The 16,632-nt window shown below is 38.5% G+C and overlaps 1 protein-coding gene across 1 annotated transcript; it reads right to left on the bottom strand.

Annotated features, from left to right (window-relative positions):
- Positions 1-2,925: 2,925 nt before the first annotated feature.
- SLC30A7 (solute carrier family 30 (zinc transporter), member 7) lies at positions 2,926-11,108 on the bottom strand (the record flags this gene model as incomplete). The annotated part of the gene is made up of 6 exons (XM_010182301.1): positions 2,926-3,061; positions 4,764-4,814; positions 6,384-6,539; positions 7,476-7,602; positions 9,178-9,265; positions 10,995-11,108. Coding segments are annotated over 6 exons (672 nt in total), but the record flags the coding sequence as incomplete, so codon positions are not given.
- Positions 11,109-16,632: the final 5,524 nt, after the last annotated feature.

The raw sequence follows: 16,632 nt of genomic DNA, 5'->3' as shown, positions 1-16,632 counted from the left end.
TCCAACCGAGCGATTCTGTGTCTGTGTGTGAATGGAATACTTTGATTCTCAAGCAAGGCTGGCAGGCACCATGACCCTGTAAATAAAGGTAGCGTATGCCATTGAGCAATGATGGCTCAAAACATCACCCACAAGCATGCTAGTTTGGGGGAGCTTTGCTACAGAACATTCCTTCTGAATCTTAGTGAATGCAGCACTTCAGTTTTAAAAGTAATTTTTTATACTGTTATGCCCCAAATACTGTAAACGTATACCCCAAACATACCAGGCATGTCCTCCCCAAAGCTCTTTCATATTATATGGTGTTCGAGCAGCTCTAGATTTTATGTGAAAACGATGTAACCCATGGAAACAACTTCACTAAATGACTGAAGTAAATTGCCTCAATTCTTTGACCACTTAATATGCAGTCTGCAGGCTCTGTTCAATCTAGTATCAAATTCCGTCTACGGTGCCTTTCTAGAAACATGTGGCTCTAATAGTGGTTTCGGACAAACTTCTTGCTTTGGACTGGAGTTGTGGCTTTTGCTTGATGACTAATTTCACATAGCTGATCGAAATACTAAAATTGCTTCAACATTTCAGAATAAGACCAAGAATCCTAAGGCTAAAAAACAAATGAACATTTAGTTTTAAATATTAAAAGCAGTTTAGAGACCTGAGAAACTGTTTACTGTTTCAGGCACGTCAAATTACGAGGAAAACACTTTGGAGAAAACTTGAAGATTGTCAACCTGAACAACTATGAAACAGCAGAGTTTGGTGGTTTTTTTGAAAAAAAGAGTTCGAAGTGCTAGTAAAACAGACCTGTCTATTTTAAGCATGTCCTATTTATGCTTTTATAAATAAAATAAAATAGACAGAAAGTAACCAAAGATTCATCAGGTATCAGTGACTCGAGAGCTACAGCCCTGCACCCACACCAGCTTCACCCTTCAGAAACAGCCGTAGATTTACGGTGCAGAGATTTTTAAAGTTTATATAGGATATAGCCCTCCAATTGAGAAACCACAAACTACCAGGCCCTCTGCTTGTCAAGGCTCAACAGATAAACACAAAAATGGAGAAAACACAACTTTCCACAGCAGGTAAAAGCATAATGAAATTTGCAAAGCAGAAAGGATCTGACTTCATGCCTCTGCCTCTCTAGATCAGAACAGCAGTATGTGAGGTATTTTTCTTCCTCCAAAAAGATAAATTTCAAAGCATGAGATGTAACAGGTATTAACAATATTTCTATACAATCCTACTGAAGACAGTCTTTTACTGGGGTGCAGACAGTCACAGTCTACTAAAGGGAAGTGGCTGATCTTACCTCTCTAAACTCTAGTAAGAGCTACCCAATTCCTGCTTCCACTAAGCCTAAAAGTGTATTGATTTGTCAGTGAAAACAACCTGAGAAGAATCCCACACTGGATTTTCACGGTGCAGCCAGAATGATCTGTGCTAACTCACAAGGAGCTCAGCAGACAATGTCACCTCAGAGCAGCCTTAGTGAAGGACCACAGGAGCAGCACAGAGCAACCTGGCCAGTAGTGGACAATTTGCTCTAATTAAAGATGTTCTCTGCAGGAAAGCTCAACCATTTGAATTAAAAGCACTGCTTAACTTCTCTGAAGAGGCATTGCTCAACCCTTCAGACAAAACAGGTGAGAAATTAGAGGCTTTACAGCTTTATATTGTCACTATAAGTTCTTCAGTCCTTCTACACAGCATAGACCATGGACCTCAGATGCTCCTCTTGACTGTGTTAGAAGACCTATAAACAGCTTTGTTATGAAAGCTCTATTATGGCAGGTTCTTCCAACTGCCACACAAACGAAAGAAAAAACAGAAAATACCACGTGAATGAGACTTGATTGGCTTTCCTTTGTTGTACAGAAAACTAGACCCTTAAAAAGTATATGGGAACCTGTGTTTAGTCTGCTATATATACATATATATACCTCAGCAATAGTTTGTTTCCCGTTGGTAACCTGCACATTTCCTTTCCTGTTTTCAGAGATTTCAGTAATAGAATTAGTTTGTAATAATTTGTCTTTTATGAAACTACAGGAAGTTTAAGTCAAAATACTAAGTTTGTATTAAAATGGTAATTTAATAGCAATCTCTAGCACACAGATTTCTGTGGGCATTCAGTCCCTGAAGCATGTTGCCCTACTCCGATACACAGGGAGATTCACATCAATAATTCTGTGAATGCTGCCATGCACATGGTATAAACATGCCATATATGGTTTAAGTAGCTGCAATTAATCAGATGACATTCACCACTGCTGAAGAGACAAAGGTGTTCAGTTTTTGGGTTGTAACTGGAGTTATGCCACCATTGAACTGCTGCCAGAAAAGCCTCGATAACAGCATCACTGAATGAAAAGTTTGCTTGTCCAGTCTAATCCAAATAGCTCAACATTTACAGGGATCCCAGTAAGCAACAACCAGGAAAGTCCAGAATTACTGAAGCATTTCCATCAGATTTTAAAAGGAATAAGGGTATCTCACAATGTAAAATTAACAAAGGAAAAGACAGTTCTCGACAGGGGAAAAAAAAAATTTCCTAGCCTTGATTTGTCAAGAACAAGGGCACATCCTGTGCCAGCAGGCTCAACTCTGCTGCCCTGAAGCCATTCTGCTCCATTTACTGGAGTACATTGGTTTATATAAGCATGTACTAAATACAGAGAGGAAAGTTTCTACAGTTTGAACCTCAAAGGCATTTTTGTAGCATTATGCAAGCAGGGGTAAAATATGCCGATTTAAGAGCAAAAGCTGTACCTGTGGAAAAGAAAGACAGCTTATATAAGAGCACACCAGAGAAGCTGTACAGAACAGAGGTAACAAGTCACTCTTGGAAGAAGAGCAAATGTCTTAAGTCATTAACAGACAAACCTTTCCAAACCAAATACCAGTGATAGCAATGCTTACCTTACACCTATAAGTAGTGCTATCAGCATTGAACAAATAGGATCTGCTATCATTAGGCCATAGTTCTGCATCAATATAGCAGATATGATTACACCGATACTTCCAAGCGTGTCTGCAACAATGTGTAGAAATACACCTGGAAGAGATCAATTGATACCATTACAACTTGGTATGCTTAAAGCTAATGGAGTATTTCAAAGACAGTTTATGGAGAAGAGTTGCTAGATAACATGATTAATGCTTGTTACATTTGTGGTCAACTTTTAGTCAAACACACAAAGTGATCACAGGGTTTCAATGTATTTGTAGAATACAGAGCATTTGAGGAATTTATATTGTTTCTGCACTTGGCAGAAAAGGGGTATTTCATGGCATGGCTATCAACTTATGTCGTGATTAACAGATGTAGCTAATTTTTTTTCATTCAATACCCACCCATATTACAGTAAAGAAACTCATATTCCCTGATGCCTATAGACAATAAGTAGTGTGTTAGATGGAAAGACTGTTAACAGAAACAACTCTGTAAAGCTTCAAAGCCAATGTTTCCTTGACAATATCTTGTAGAAGTTATTTGGAAAAAAATCCAAGACAAATTATTTTGAGAATTAAACAATACTGCACACATCAACAACTTCACTCTTATTTTCAAGAATAACACACTACCTTAAAGGACAAAGGAACAAGCACTTGCAGCTAGTTAAAATTTAGCCTTGGGAGCTCTCTGCTGGCAATGATGGGAACAGCCATTCAGAAACAGCTGCTTGAACTCAGTCCTCCACTCAGATAATCCCTCCTCACAAAAACAACGCACATACATCAGCTCTTCAGTGACTTTTCCTAGTCTTGCTTTAACTCTTCTGATTCACTCTCTGTCCCACTGCAGGAGTAAGTGAGCAGCTGCTGGGTGCTGAGTTGCTTTCTAGAGCCAACTCACCACAGAATTGAAAATTATCTTAAAAAAATTATATAAAATTGAGTCTTTTTAATATGCTTTAATTAAAATGTGCCTTTCATGAAAGAACTTTCAAATATATTCTACCAAGTGTGTATATATATAAAAATATACATAGACACATACACACTACCGTATCCTATATTCAGTTCTCAAAGAGGTTGAAAATGTTCCTTTATAAGGACTACAAACAAGCCAGAAAACCATCCAGTAAGAGAAAACATTATCAACATTTGTGTATACCAAATAATAACTACCTCCCACATCACATAATTTTATCCCTCTAACTTTTGAACACTTAAAAATTAATCAAACCTGACATCTAAAATATCAGTAATTTCTTTACACTAATGTTCAAGGACTCCAAGTACCCCTTCAAACAACTGAGAATGAATTACCATCTTACCAAACCAACTGTAATAGCTTTATGAAATGCAAGTTTTTAAGCTCATGGATCCTTTAAAATTATATCAGTCTGCATTTTTCAAAGACATTCTATCTTAATAACACTGGTGTTCACTTTCCAGGGCATACATTGCAATTAGGCTCCTTAGGTTTCTGCTTTTAACTACTCTTTCCTAGGTTATTGTTATTTGATTTTTCAGCATCAGTAACAGAAGCTGAATCCCAGCTTTTGGGATCTCCCTTTCAAACTGTGTTGACACTGCACCACATTTAGACTTCTGTGAATGTCTGAACGCTCGGCGATGCACAGAGCACAGCACTGCTCTGTTTACAGGTGGAAAGGGACTGCACTAAACAGCTTCTCTAAGAAAAATGCAGTATTTACCCAGAGGCACCGTCTAAAACGGATGTGTGAGAATCATAGGCGGGCAGGCAGACCATGATAAAACAAATAAACCACAACTTATTCTCATCATACCTTGTAAGATCTGTTTGCTGGATCCAGCCATCCCTTCAAGAGAATGGTCATCTGTGAAGACAATTACTGGCACATTAACCTACACAAAGGCTCTCTCTAGTGGTGTGTTTTGTTACAGTCTCTCCTTGTCTGAAATTTCTTGAACAGACAAGCTGCTCACAATGACTGGCTTTTACTCTAGCTATTGTTTTTTCAGTGCAGCAATTAAAAGTCTTAAAAACATATCTTTTAGAAAAGAAATTAACAGTTTACACAACAGATTTTTATATATGTATGTATGAAAAGATCAACACTTGTTTTTTAATGAAAACAAACTGAAAAGTGAGACCTTTCTAGCATTTAGCAAAATAAGGCTCTCTCAACAATACAAAACATACACATAAGCAAGAAGACGAAGGTCAAATAAATTTGCTAAGCAGAAATATTTAAGTGAACATTTATACCTAATGCAAAGCAACAGGGACAAGTTTTGGAGAAGGTAGAACTAAGTAAAAAAATCCTCTCATCCAAGCAGATTAATGCCTTTGTGGAACACACCAGATATTTTAAGGAAAACTTGTTGAAGGATAGCAAATGACTTATAGTGAAGACGTATAATTATTTATGCAAAAGTGATTGAATATCAAATTGCACAAAACAGAGCTATATTTACTGTTCTACTGGGGTGCGGGGCATGGGGAAGCAAGGAAGAGGCAGGAGGCAGCGAGCTCCTGCTTTCCAACAAAATTCCAGGAGAACACTTGGAAAACAAGCACCAATTTTCTACTAAAAACAGCAAGGAAGGACAAGTAAATATTTTTATATTTTGTCACCTTCTGTCTGCCAGTTGACACACTATTCCCCACTCTGAATGTGCACATTTTCAGTCACATCAGATTCTAGTTTATGGCTTAGACAGGAAGGATTGACAACCCTGCATTTCACTAAGGCTTCCATTTGCACTGATTTAAACAGGTAGTAACCACACTGCCCCTTCTCCCATAGTCATGGCTACTGACCACATTTTGCATGGATCTCTCTTCACAGATTGCTCGCCTTTATAGAAGAGATTTAAGCATAGCTAAGATACCAAGTATCTTTTCCATAACCAGATTTAAAACAGATTACAACTACACAGGACAGTGAAAATCTGGTATTTGTGATCACAAACCCAGTACAATGTATCAGTCCCTACATACCCAAAGTGAGATTGCTTGTGCATTTTTCCTAATATCATGATCTGTAAAATTATTCAGATGGAGAACACTAGCAAAGGAGCTTAACTCTGTCTATTGATTTTAATAAAAACTGAAACAGAACGCTCGATAACTAATTTCATTATATTGTTATGGCATACATCTTGTTTTATCTTTTGTTTACATACGACATTACAGTGAACATTCAAAAAACAAAAGTAAATCAAAACCTCTCAAAACTAACACTGAACTTACTGCAACGGAAACAGCATTTACCAAAATGAACCACAAAACATGGTGGTGGTATAGCATCCCACACATTCAGTGAACATACTCCAATGTATGTTTGCAACAAGCTGCCAGCACCCTCCCTTTTTATTCAGTAAATCATTAATAGCAAATTTAATTGAGGCAAGATGGTCCATGACATTAACTAAGTACTTACCATGACAATAATCCTGACCGTGAGAGTGTCCGTGGCTATGGCTGTGATCATGAGCGTGTCCATGGGCATGTTTATGTTCATGGCTGTGACCATGGCCTCCGTGACTGTGTCCGTGACTGAGACCACCGTTAAACAGGGAATGGCTGTGTTCGTGCCCTATAAACAAATATCACTGTCAGAGTATAAATTTCAGTGATGAATAAAAGCATGCTTACATTTGCTTCTAAGCTACTGAAAAACTTTTAGGTCATCTTATGGTATGGCATTAAATAAGTTAAGAAAATAAATACAAGCTGTTTGTCATCTAAATCTATGCTGTGCAGTTGTATAAAACATATACTCGATTTGAGAAGACAAGTGCTTTTATACATTCCCACTTCTGAGACAAGTTGTGCTACGCTCTTAGTACAATTTGAAAAATGCACATATAATTAGATACAAGTACATTAAAAACAGCTGTTTTAAGAAACAAGAAATGGGCTATCATTCATACATTAAAAATTCAAACTTAAATTGCTGCTCAAAGACCAGAGACTATTTTCATCCACCAGCCTTTACTGGTTCATATGTTAAGCTGAAAGAGATATCAATTAGCTTTGCAGAAAAAAAACCAACCGCAAATGACAAAAAAGTTTACAATACACATTTAGGCAAATAAATTCTGCATTTAAATTCAAAAGACACTAAGTTGAAAAGCACCTGAGGTTGCATCATCCCATACTTAAAATGTGTTTGAGACACTGTTTTGTACATTTTCCAGCCAAGACCTCATTTAACTCCAGCTTAATTTTGTCCAAAAGACACTCTGCAAGTCTCTTCCAATAAGGTACAGAGGAGTACATGTTCCAGAAGGCAGATTCTGGAGTTCAAGGTCTTCCAGTTAACAGATATTAACATGAGAAGTACGGTAGTGACATAATAAGGCTGGTGATAAAACAAAGTCAATACAACAACAAGTCATAGATACATTTGGCTAGGATTGCCACTAAAAGGACCAAGATTTAACACTGGGGTTCTCACTGAAGAATTATAAGGTCGTGGAACATAGGATGCCAAGACAGGAAACAGTACTGAAAATTACAGACATCCTACCAGAGCCGTGTGAATGCCCATGACCTCCGTGTTGAAAAACAAATATTCCTATAAGATTCACAATGAATCCTAGTATGGAAACAGGAAGAAGTCTCTCATGATGCACATCAGGAGGCTCAAGTGCTCTCTGAAAAACAAACCAACCAAAACAAAACAACAAGCTGAGATGCAAATGCAGTTTTATAATCTCTACATCATTAAAAGGCACTGAAAAAACTGCTTAGATACAGAAGCATTCTCATACAAACAGGCATGTAAAGACATAACTGGAAATTACTCAGGACTTTCAGTTTTTGGAATGGTACACAGACTAATTCCTACTGTCTGAAGTTTTATCACTAAAGCTGTGGAAGTAGAATATTCCGATAGTCTAGCTAACTTCTATCATAAGGTTTCATCACGCTGTGGGATGTGGCTCAACACCATATGAACACACAAGTTTGCTGTAGTACGTGGATAGCCCAAGTCATCCAAACAACTTCCAAGAGTCTAGAATGCCATTTCTTCCTTTCTCCTTAGAGGGGTGAGGGGATGAGGGGAATGAAATGAAGACTGAGAACAAATCGTGGCATTTTTAAAAACGTCTAAAATCTAGATTTAGTTTTTTTTAATTCTTTTTACCCTACTTTCTTCAGAAGTTTTTTTTTCAATGACACATGACAGGCTGACAGGGGAGAGAAACATTCACCAGCTGTCCAAAGGGATGAAAGGCACAGGCAATAGCGTGATGTAAAATTTTGAAGTGACAGAAAAAAAGGAGTCACCATCACAAAGGGAATGCTTAGCATGGGAGCTAAGACCTGCGGGAAAAGAATGATATTTCAACATTACCCTTGACCCTTCCAGTAGTAGTTTGTAATTTTTCTAGTAAGTTTTGTTGCTGTTTCTAGATTTGGAGTGAAGTTTGCCCAAGCTTTTAGGCAATTTCAGCCCAGTATGTCCTGATTTTGAAGGCTTATGTACAAAGAGGATGTGTTCCTGAAAAGTCTTCTCAGTTCTTTAGTAATTAAAAAAAAAATCCCACTAGAACGTATCCTGAACTGGAAGTCTAAACAAAGTTATAGCACATCTGTAAAAAAAAGGCATTAATGTAAACTGATCAGAATCAGGTATCAACTTCGCTCTTAATTTTACCTCACTTCAGTGCATGACACCCTTGATGTCTAAATTTTAGTCTTGAAATTATCACCTGAACCATCTTGTAAAAAAAAATTCAAGAAAAGGCCCCTTGTAAATGTTAAAGCGATTACTACTTATAATTTCTATGAGATTTCAAAATGTGGAAGATAATCCTCTTTCTTTAATGAGTTAGCCCAACTTCTTCACAGAATGTATTTCCATTTCTTGAGACTAATAACTTCTTTTCTCTGCATGACTAGTTTTGGCCTTTCTTGGCCTTCTTTGTCCTTTAACAGTGAGAAGTAAAAGATCTTTCTATGACATACTCAACTGGCTGAAAAAAGGACAGGGTAAATCTCCTAGAATTTTTATACACAATCAAAAGACACTATTTAAGAAGCTAGTACTGATACACTGGAAAAGCTGTGTCACAAACCAGCAATTTCAGATGGTCCTATCCTCTGCTCAAATCCCAGATTTTTAATCAATCATTAATATAATAAGTTTTGATCAATTTCTCCCATTAAATATGCTTTACAACTACAAATGTGACAATTGATAGTGAACTGACTTTGTAACATACCTCTACACCTTCAGAAAAAATGAAGAATGCTGTAAAGATGAGGAATAAGCCATTTACAAAACCAGCAAGTACTTCTGCTCTAACATACCTGCAAGAAACAAAAAAAGCAATAGCAAATATTACCATTTCCACATAGATGCTGAAAATTAAAAGCAGAACTTAGAGACTGGAGTACAATCTTCTAGTTTTCACACAGTTGTATTACACAGGGATTTGCTGAATGGAAGATGCAGTATATAAACTACAGATAAGTATACTAAATTCATTATGTTGTATTTTGACAGAAATTACCTGATCTAGATGAAAATAAAAACTTTCAATATGTCAAAATCATTTCATTTAAGATCATCTCTACTGGAAGTTACGGTATAAACGTATATTTGGAAGCCAACAAAGTAAGATAAGCACGTGAGATGTAATTGAAGTCTGCTGAAGTTCTGTTTAATATCGAACAGAACCATACACCAATTTGCTCATCCTCTAGTAGGGGGATTTTTCGTAAAAGTTTTAACTAGAAATTATTTCAGCTACTAAATTTTTCCAGTAAGAACCAGACAGGTTAGAATAACACGTAATTCCAACACAGCAAACATGAGAGTTAATAAATTGCGGCTGCTCTCTAATAAACAGAGCATGAGCTGTTTAAATGCAGAGCAGTAATTAATACAGAATCTGCTTTCATTGCAATTAGTTCATGGTACAATCAATTCTTCCTAAATTGATTTTTAGGCACACTGGAATTTCCACCTTAATTAAGCAGTGCTTTAAGTTTCAAACTACAGGGTCCATGCTTAGGCAAGACAGCTGAAGCTAAATGCTGACATTCAGGTCAGTAATGCTATGGGGAATGTAGCAACCCATGTTACAGCTCAGTTAGAACCACAGAATAGAATGATAGAATGTATTGGGTTGGAAGGGACCTTTAAAGCTCATCCAGTCCAACCCTGCAGTGAGCAGGGACATTGGTACCAGATCAGGTTGCTCAGAGCCCCCGAGCCTGACCTTGAATATCTCCAGGGACAGGGCCTCCACCACCTCTCTGGGCAACCAGTGCCACTGATCTACCACCCTCATGGTGAAGAGCTTTTTCCTCATATCCAGCCTAAATCTGCCCTTTTCTACTTTAAAACCATTAACATTAAAACAATTTGCTGTTAATTAATCAGTATAAACAATTAAGAATATTGTATCACCAGTATTGTTTTATAGGGCACAACTGCAACATGCAGTGCAACCAAGTGCCCCGGAAACAGAACCAGCTGCAGCAGCTGTCTCCAGGAAGGGTGGCCTGGGATGACGGACCTCAGCCTAGAGGCTCTGTGTTAGTAACAGCCACAGCTGTCGAATCCTGCTGGCTCTGAGAAGGATGGCTCATAATCAGTCTCAAGGGCAGCATCACTGAGACTTAGCCCCTTTCAGTTGTAACACTCTGTTCTAAAAGCAGCACAGGGCACCAGCACTCTGAGACTCCCTGTAATGCACGGCACTGCGCTGTGAGCACAGACGCGCGATGCGGCTGCTCTTACTTCACTGGTAATGCACATGACAACACAGGACAACTCTCTGCTGCAAAACTTGCTTTCACTGGTATGATCACAGACATCTTAGAAGTGATAGACCTGCTCCCTACAAGCAATGCCTTCACATTTTCACTACTTCTAGGGCAATATTAAAGGTTTACATAACTCACCTTAAAAACCCACACTTTCAACATAGCTTTTCCATGTTCTGCAAAAAGAGGTTTTGTTCATACAGTGAAAAATTACTCCCTAGACATTTATTAACATACATTAAGGTAACAGCCTGAAGTTTCTTACCCATATGAGAAAGCATCATTTGACCTCCATTTTGAAATAACTGAAGCTGCTAATCCGGCCAGTAGAGCAGTACAGTCAAAAAACATATGAAAAGAATCTGATATTAGACCTAAACTGGAAAAGAACAGGAAAAAAAAAGTTATGCTCCATATGCTCCCGGTTGAGTATTAAAAAAAAACCCCAGCATTTAATCCTTTACTCACTAGCAGAATGCACTGTGTGTCTAAGCCTCAGTTATGGCTTTGCTAGCACAGAAGAAAAATCCACACTAGATATCAGCAATACAAATTTTATGACAAAACTGCTTCTGTCAGCGTAGGGAAGGCACTTTGGAAGAGCACTTGGCAAAAAAGTCTCCCTAGTATTTTGGTGGTAGTGGAGGGTACTTTCCACTGACACAAACCAAAGCTCCTGGACTACATAAACCCACAGCTGCATCTCTTGCCAACATAATCCTAGTAGCAGGTATTTCTTCTTACATTTCATTATAGTTTGACCATATGAGCTAATTTGGGTAGAAAACTGTATACACATGAGTTGCATTTAGATACTGACCCCACATAAGTTTGTACATACTTTCACATCTAGATATAGAAAATCAGGTTCAGAGATACTGCTTTTGAGTATCTATTGCAGGCTGTGTGTATATATGTTAATAGTACAGTAACACCAGCACTGTTCTGCTGACTACCAGTACCACCAGAGTGATGGCACTCAGCACTTACAAAAGTAATATTCTCAAACCCATTTTCAAACTTGATACTTTGGAAGAGTTTTCACACACAGGGAAAATGGGTCAAAAATTATTGCAGTAAAAAAACCCCAATGAATCAATCAAAATATAGTTTCATAAAATTTTGACAAATATATGTCTGTGATAAAATATTTTAGGCATGTAAAGACTGAAGTCTTCCACTTATAATTTTAGTTCATAATGTCAAACAGTCCAAGACTGTAAAGTCTACTTCAGCATAGCAGTTTTCCTCTCAAGCATCTTATTTCAGATTCAATGCATCATCAGATCAGAGCTTGTTTTTAATGTGCATTCACACTGCAGCAACTTGACACTTTCTATGAGTAGGGCAGGATGAAAAAGTGCAGCTTCAGTACACAGGGAATTGCTAAGATATTCTCTTTTGCCTGAAATACAAGCAGAACAGCAAGCAATACACTCGTTAAGTACTTTTGACCACTATATACCTTTCCTAAATAGTCATCTTTTATCTTTACATGTGTTTTAACATTTTACCTAAGCAGAGAAGCCAGTCCCTGATGACACTGCCAAAGCACCACACCTACATTCCTTTTAATTTATGGCTGCTCAGTCTCCAAATTTCCAATCGCAAGCCTTCAGCCAGTGTTTAAGCCTGAATCATAAACAGGTATAGAATTTGTCCAAGATGCATCTAGCTCTTCTCACTATATCGGACTACGATTAGAGAGGGATAAGTAACTATGTTACTTCTCAGCAAAAAGCGAGGTTTCCAGCATCCTGATCTCTGTAGGGATCACATACATCCAAGATTAACACACTGTGGTGAAGCTACACCAAATCAAAGGAAGCATCAACAGTGCTCCTGAGAACACAGAGATCTAGCAACGATTTTAAAAAATAAAAATGCAGGCAAGAGTGCGACGTTGCTGCGGATGGCTGCTGCTTCATTGCTCTAAGCGTAAAGACAGCAATCATTTGCTCCTTTGCTGGTGATCACCATCACTCTTCTGGTTCGACTGGAATATGTCCACACAGAAATAAAAGCAAACAAATACTTGCTCCATCTGTGCTTTCAGCTGAATGGATCCACGCTAATTCCAGCTCAAAAATGACAGAGTGGTATTAGAATGATGGGGAGCAACTGCTTGTGAACCTTATCCGTCCTTAAATCTTTGCCCTGTCAGCTGCAAGGCACTGACTAGAAGACACACACTCCTCTTTGATCTAGAAGCTGAAGGAAGCAGCGACCAAAAGACCATTTCTTAAATGGTTTATTTCAACGACCAATACACAACAATAATCTTGATTGACACAAACAAGAAACATTTAGCACACTGTTTTGCCCTAGAAAGTTCAAAGCGAATTAACTTGGTTCACAAGTTACCCAATCAATAGAACTTGTATCAGTTTGTAGGTTGTATGTAAATCGGATTTAACACACACAACAGTTGGCAAATTTTCCTAAATTACTAATCATGAACAGGTTCTGTAAGTCTGCAAGGAAGTACGTGCATCAGAACACAGAGTTTGAGGTACTGAGGGGCTTTCATTATTACAACTGTCCCAAAAGTTCCATTTTTGCAATCCTTTGGTCTTCTAAGAGTTACCTACACAACTCAGTTCTTGGAAACTAAAGAACAAAAAGCAGTTACTGGTAGTAACAAGTTCTAGAGCACAGCCACATTTTCACACTGAAGTCAAATACGAAGTTTCATTAGCCAAAGTTCGAACTGCTTCACATTAAGAAACCAAACCATTTCAGCCTGACTGAAATCCATTTCAAGATTAATCTGAAGCATTTCAGATGAAACACTGAACTGTGGAAGGAGTGGGTTTGGAAGAAAGGAAAGAAAACAGAAGTCTTGCTCTCTCTGTATATTTACATATATACTTTACAGACACATACAGAGGTCTATGTACATACAACTATAACACATTTAAGGCAGAGGATGATGACATGATAAATTGTCCTTAGGTGCTCTAGCCACCAAACCAGAAAACAGATGAAGTCATTCTGAACAAACTTTAAGGGAAGATCAAAGGTTTTAGCTGGATACCTATGAAGCAGCAGAAAGGAATTCCCTATTGAATTCCTGAAGGGTGTAGGTGACAGCTTCCCCCTCCCCAAAACCAGGTGACATCCCTAGGGAAACAGCACATTTTAGGTTTGGTTCTGAGCAATAAGGAAAATCCACTTGGGGAAAAAACCCACAAAAAACACAACAGCAAGTTATCGTGGCACTGTGCTCACACCTGCAAATCTCGGAGGCCGGACACTGCAACACCAACACAGCTGTGCTGCTTTCAAGACCTAAGCTAACACCTTCAAGAATCCAGAGGCATGCGGATTTATCAACAGGGGCCAGTGCAGACTGTGCCTGCAGTGCAATTCACCTCATGGCATAAACTCTGGATTACAGGTATTATGTATTATAGGTACAGCTGTAAGTGATTCAACTGCAGAAATGACAAAAATCCTAGCAAGAGGCCAACCTGATTTAATCTGAGGGGTTTTTTAAAATGACCTGTAAATTAACAAGATCCTTAAAAAAACTTAGTGTAAATTGATTACTTAAGTAAGCAAGCGATCCAGTCAACCACTAGCAACACAGGATATATACAAGAACTTCCATTAGAACTGGAACACATCACCCAGATATAATCTAGTGGAAACTCTGTACTCAAACACATTGTGTCTGAAAATGAGGATGCTTCCACAGTTGATTTAATAACACAAGTTTAACACCAAATTATACAAGTATGCATGTAATGGATTTAAGCCATACAAGTATTTTAAAACAGTACAGACCAAGTAGCAGATTTCAACTTTAAACAAGCTCACAGGTAGTGAAATACCACATCCAGTTCTGCTGTCTGTGCTTCAAGAACATCAGCATACCAGAGTATTTCTAAGAGGATGATACAAATAAACCAGCTATGTGAGTTCAGGAAACAATCTACTTGGCAAACAAAAGCTAAGGAGAACGTATGAAGTAAGAATTTAAAAAAACAAAACCAAAAACAAACAAAAAACCCCCAAAACTAAAATTGAAAACTTTTAGAACTTGCTGACAAAAATTTTGGGGGCTGAAATCATAGATCTGATTTTGAAATAAGAATAGTCCTAGTCAAAGAACTCACAGCAAACTGCTTAAATCTAAATGGATAAAAGTGTACTTTTCAGAATCACAATTAAAAAGAAATTCCTTAGTCTGTGGATGCCAAAGGAAGAATCACCTGGATAATCAGGGCAGCCCGTTAGCCTTGCTATCTTATACTCGCTGACATCCCCAAGGACACAAGAGAGACTTCAGGATCATGCTCCTAACACTTGCAGCATCAGGCACTGCTGGTACCCAAGACAGACTGCAGTGGAATAAAGAAGTGCTCCAAGATGATACAGAAAATGCCCTGTACAAATGTACCATTTCTGCATCTTTCACGTGAAAAACAAAGGAGCAGTGCTCTTCAAACTGAAGAAATCATTTTCCCTATGTGGCTGCCTGTTTGCTTGTATGTGTTTGTTCTTCCAAGGCAGGAACCCTCTGCTTTGACTGAAGGCATTCCTCATCATATTTTCTGCTACTCCTCTCTACTAAACAGGTAAGATACTGTTTTGTTCTAGCCCAAAACCTAGGCTTAACGTAAAGATACATGAAATATAAACAAGAGGTCCAACTAATGACTATCCAGCAAATCACAATTCTTAATCTTTCTAATGAGCAAAAACAAATAAGAGTCTTCTCAATTCCAGTAAGCCCGCCCAGTTCTTCAGTGACAAGTTTCTGGCAAGTGTCACTTCGGTTTCTCAGGTTAATTATCTCATATACAGGACTTTTTCTAGTGTAGATTTTATTTCTGGTGAAACTACCAAAAAATTATTATGCTTAAAAAAGAGACAGCAGAACAAACTCACATGAACATAAAGCTCTTTACACCTGAACCACTGAGAAAAATATTTGCATCTTCTGAGCTGTTAAAAAAAATATCCATACTCAAACAGAGAAACTGGGCATACGGTAATCCTCACACAACTGCAAAGTGAATCAACATCAAAGACAAAACCAAACACATCTAGGATGGTCTGCAAATTGCCAAGATAGCCTGTGCCCAAGATTGCACTGTCTTCTCACTAGTGCTGCAGTAGCAATTACTGTAATCAAGGTTAATGATTTTTACAGTAGAGTTTTAGAGATTCAGAGAAACATGATAAATCTCAGGATGCAACTGTTTCCAAAACCACACCGCTGTGTTCACTCAGAGTTGCAGAGTAATCTGTGTCCACACTACAGCTTTTGATAAAGACTTCTTTAAGCTCCACATGGAATGATGCACCGTTGGGCTTAAATGACATTTCTGTGCCAATCCACTCTGAATTGAACTATTGACAAAGACTGGAATGGCATCATAAAACAACTTCTCCATCAAGAACGAAGCATGATGGAAATACGACCACCATTGTCTGTTCTCTACCTCTACACCAGTACTGACGTTACTTTGCATTTCTGCTTATATTTTACTACAGATTTTTCAGTAGCAATTCAGCCAAGTCCCTCTTGTCTTTTCCACTGTTGAGAATTTACATGCTATATAAAGTACCACTTCGCTACACCAGGATGCGTTAATTCCTGTTTCTCAGCCAGGGACAAGGATGTTTGCTGCAGCGCTGGTTTTTGTCACTCAGCCATCAACTTCCAAATGTAGCCACGTTCCCAGACAAAGGAGGCTCTGTGGCAAGCGGCAAGCACGAAATGGCTACAGCCCCTGGGGGTTCTGTACCTCACGCCAAGGCCGGGCTTCCTCCTCAGCAGAGAGCCGAGCAGCACGGCCGGCAAGGCACCAGTTTCAGGCACTGCTCCTCCCTGACGTACCGAAGAACGCCTGCCCCCCGAGCCGCGGGGATCTGCCGAGTGGATGACGGAG

This window comes from Mesitornis unicolor, unplaced genomic scaffold (assembly GCF_000695765.1).
Source record: "Mesitornis unicolor isolate BGI_N332 unplaced genomic scaffold, ASM69576v1 scaffold8694, whole genome shotgun sequence".
Classification (NCBI taxonomy): Eukaryota; Metazoa; Chordata; class Aves; order Mesitornithiformes; family Mesitornithidae; genus Mesitornis; species Mesitornis unicolor.
This window is presented reverse-complemented; position numbering and strand designations above follow the sequence as displayed.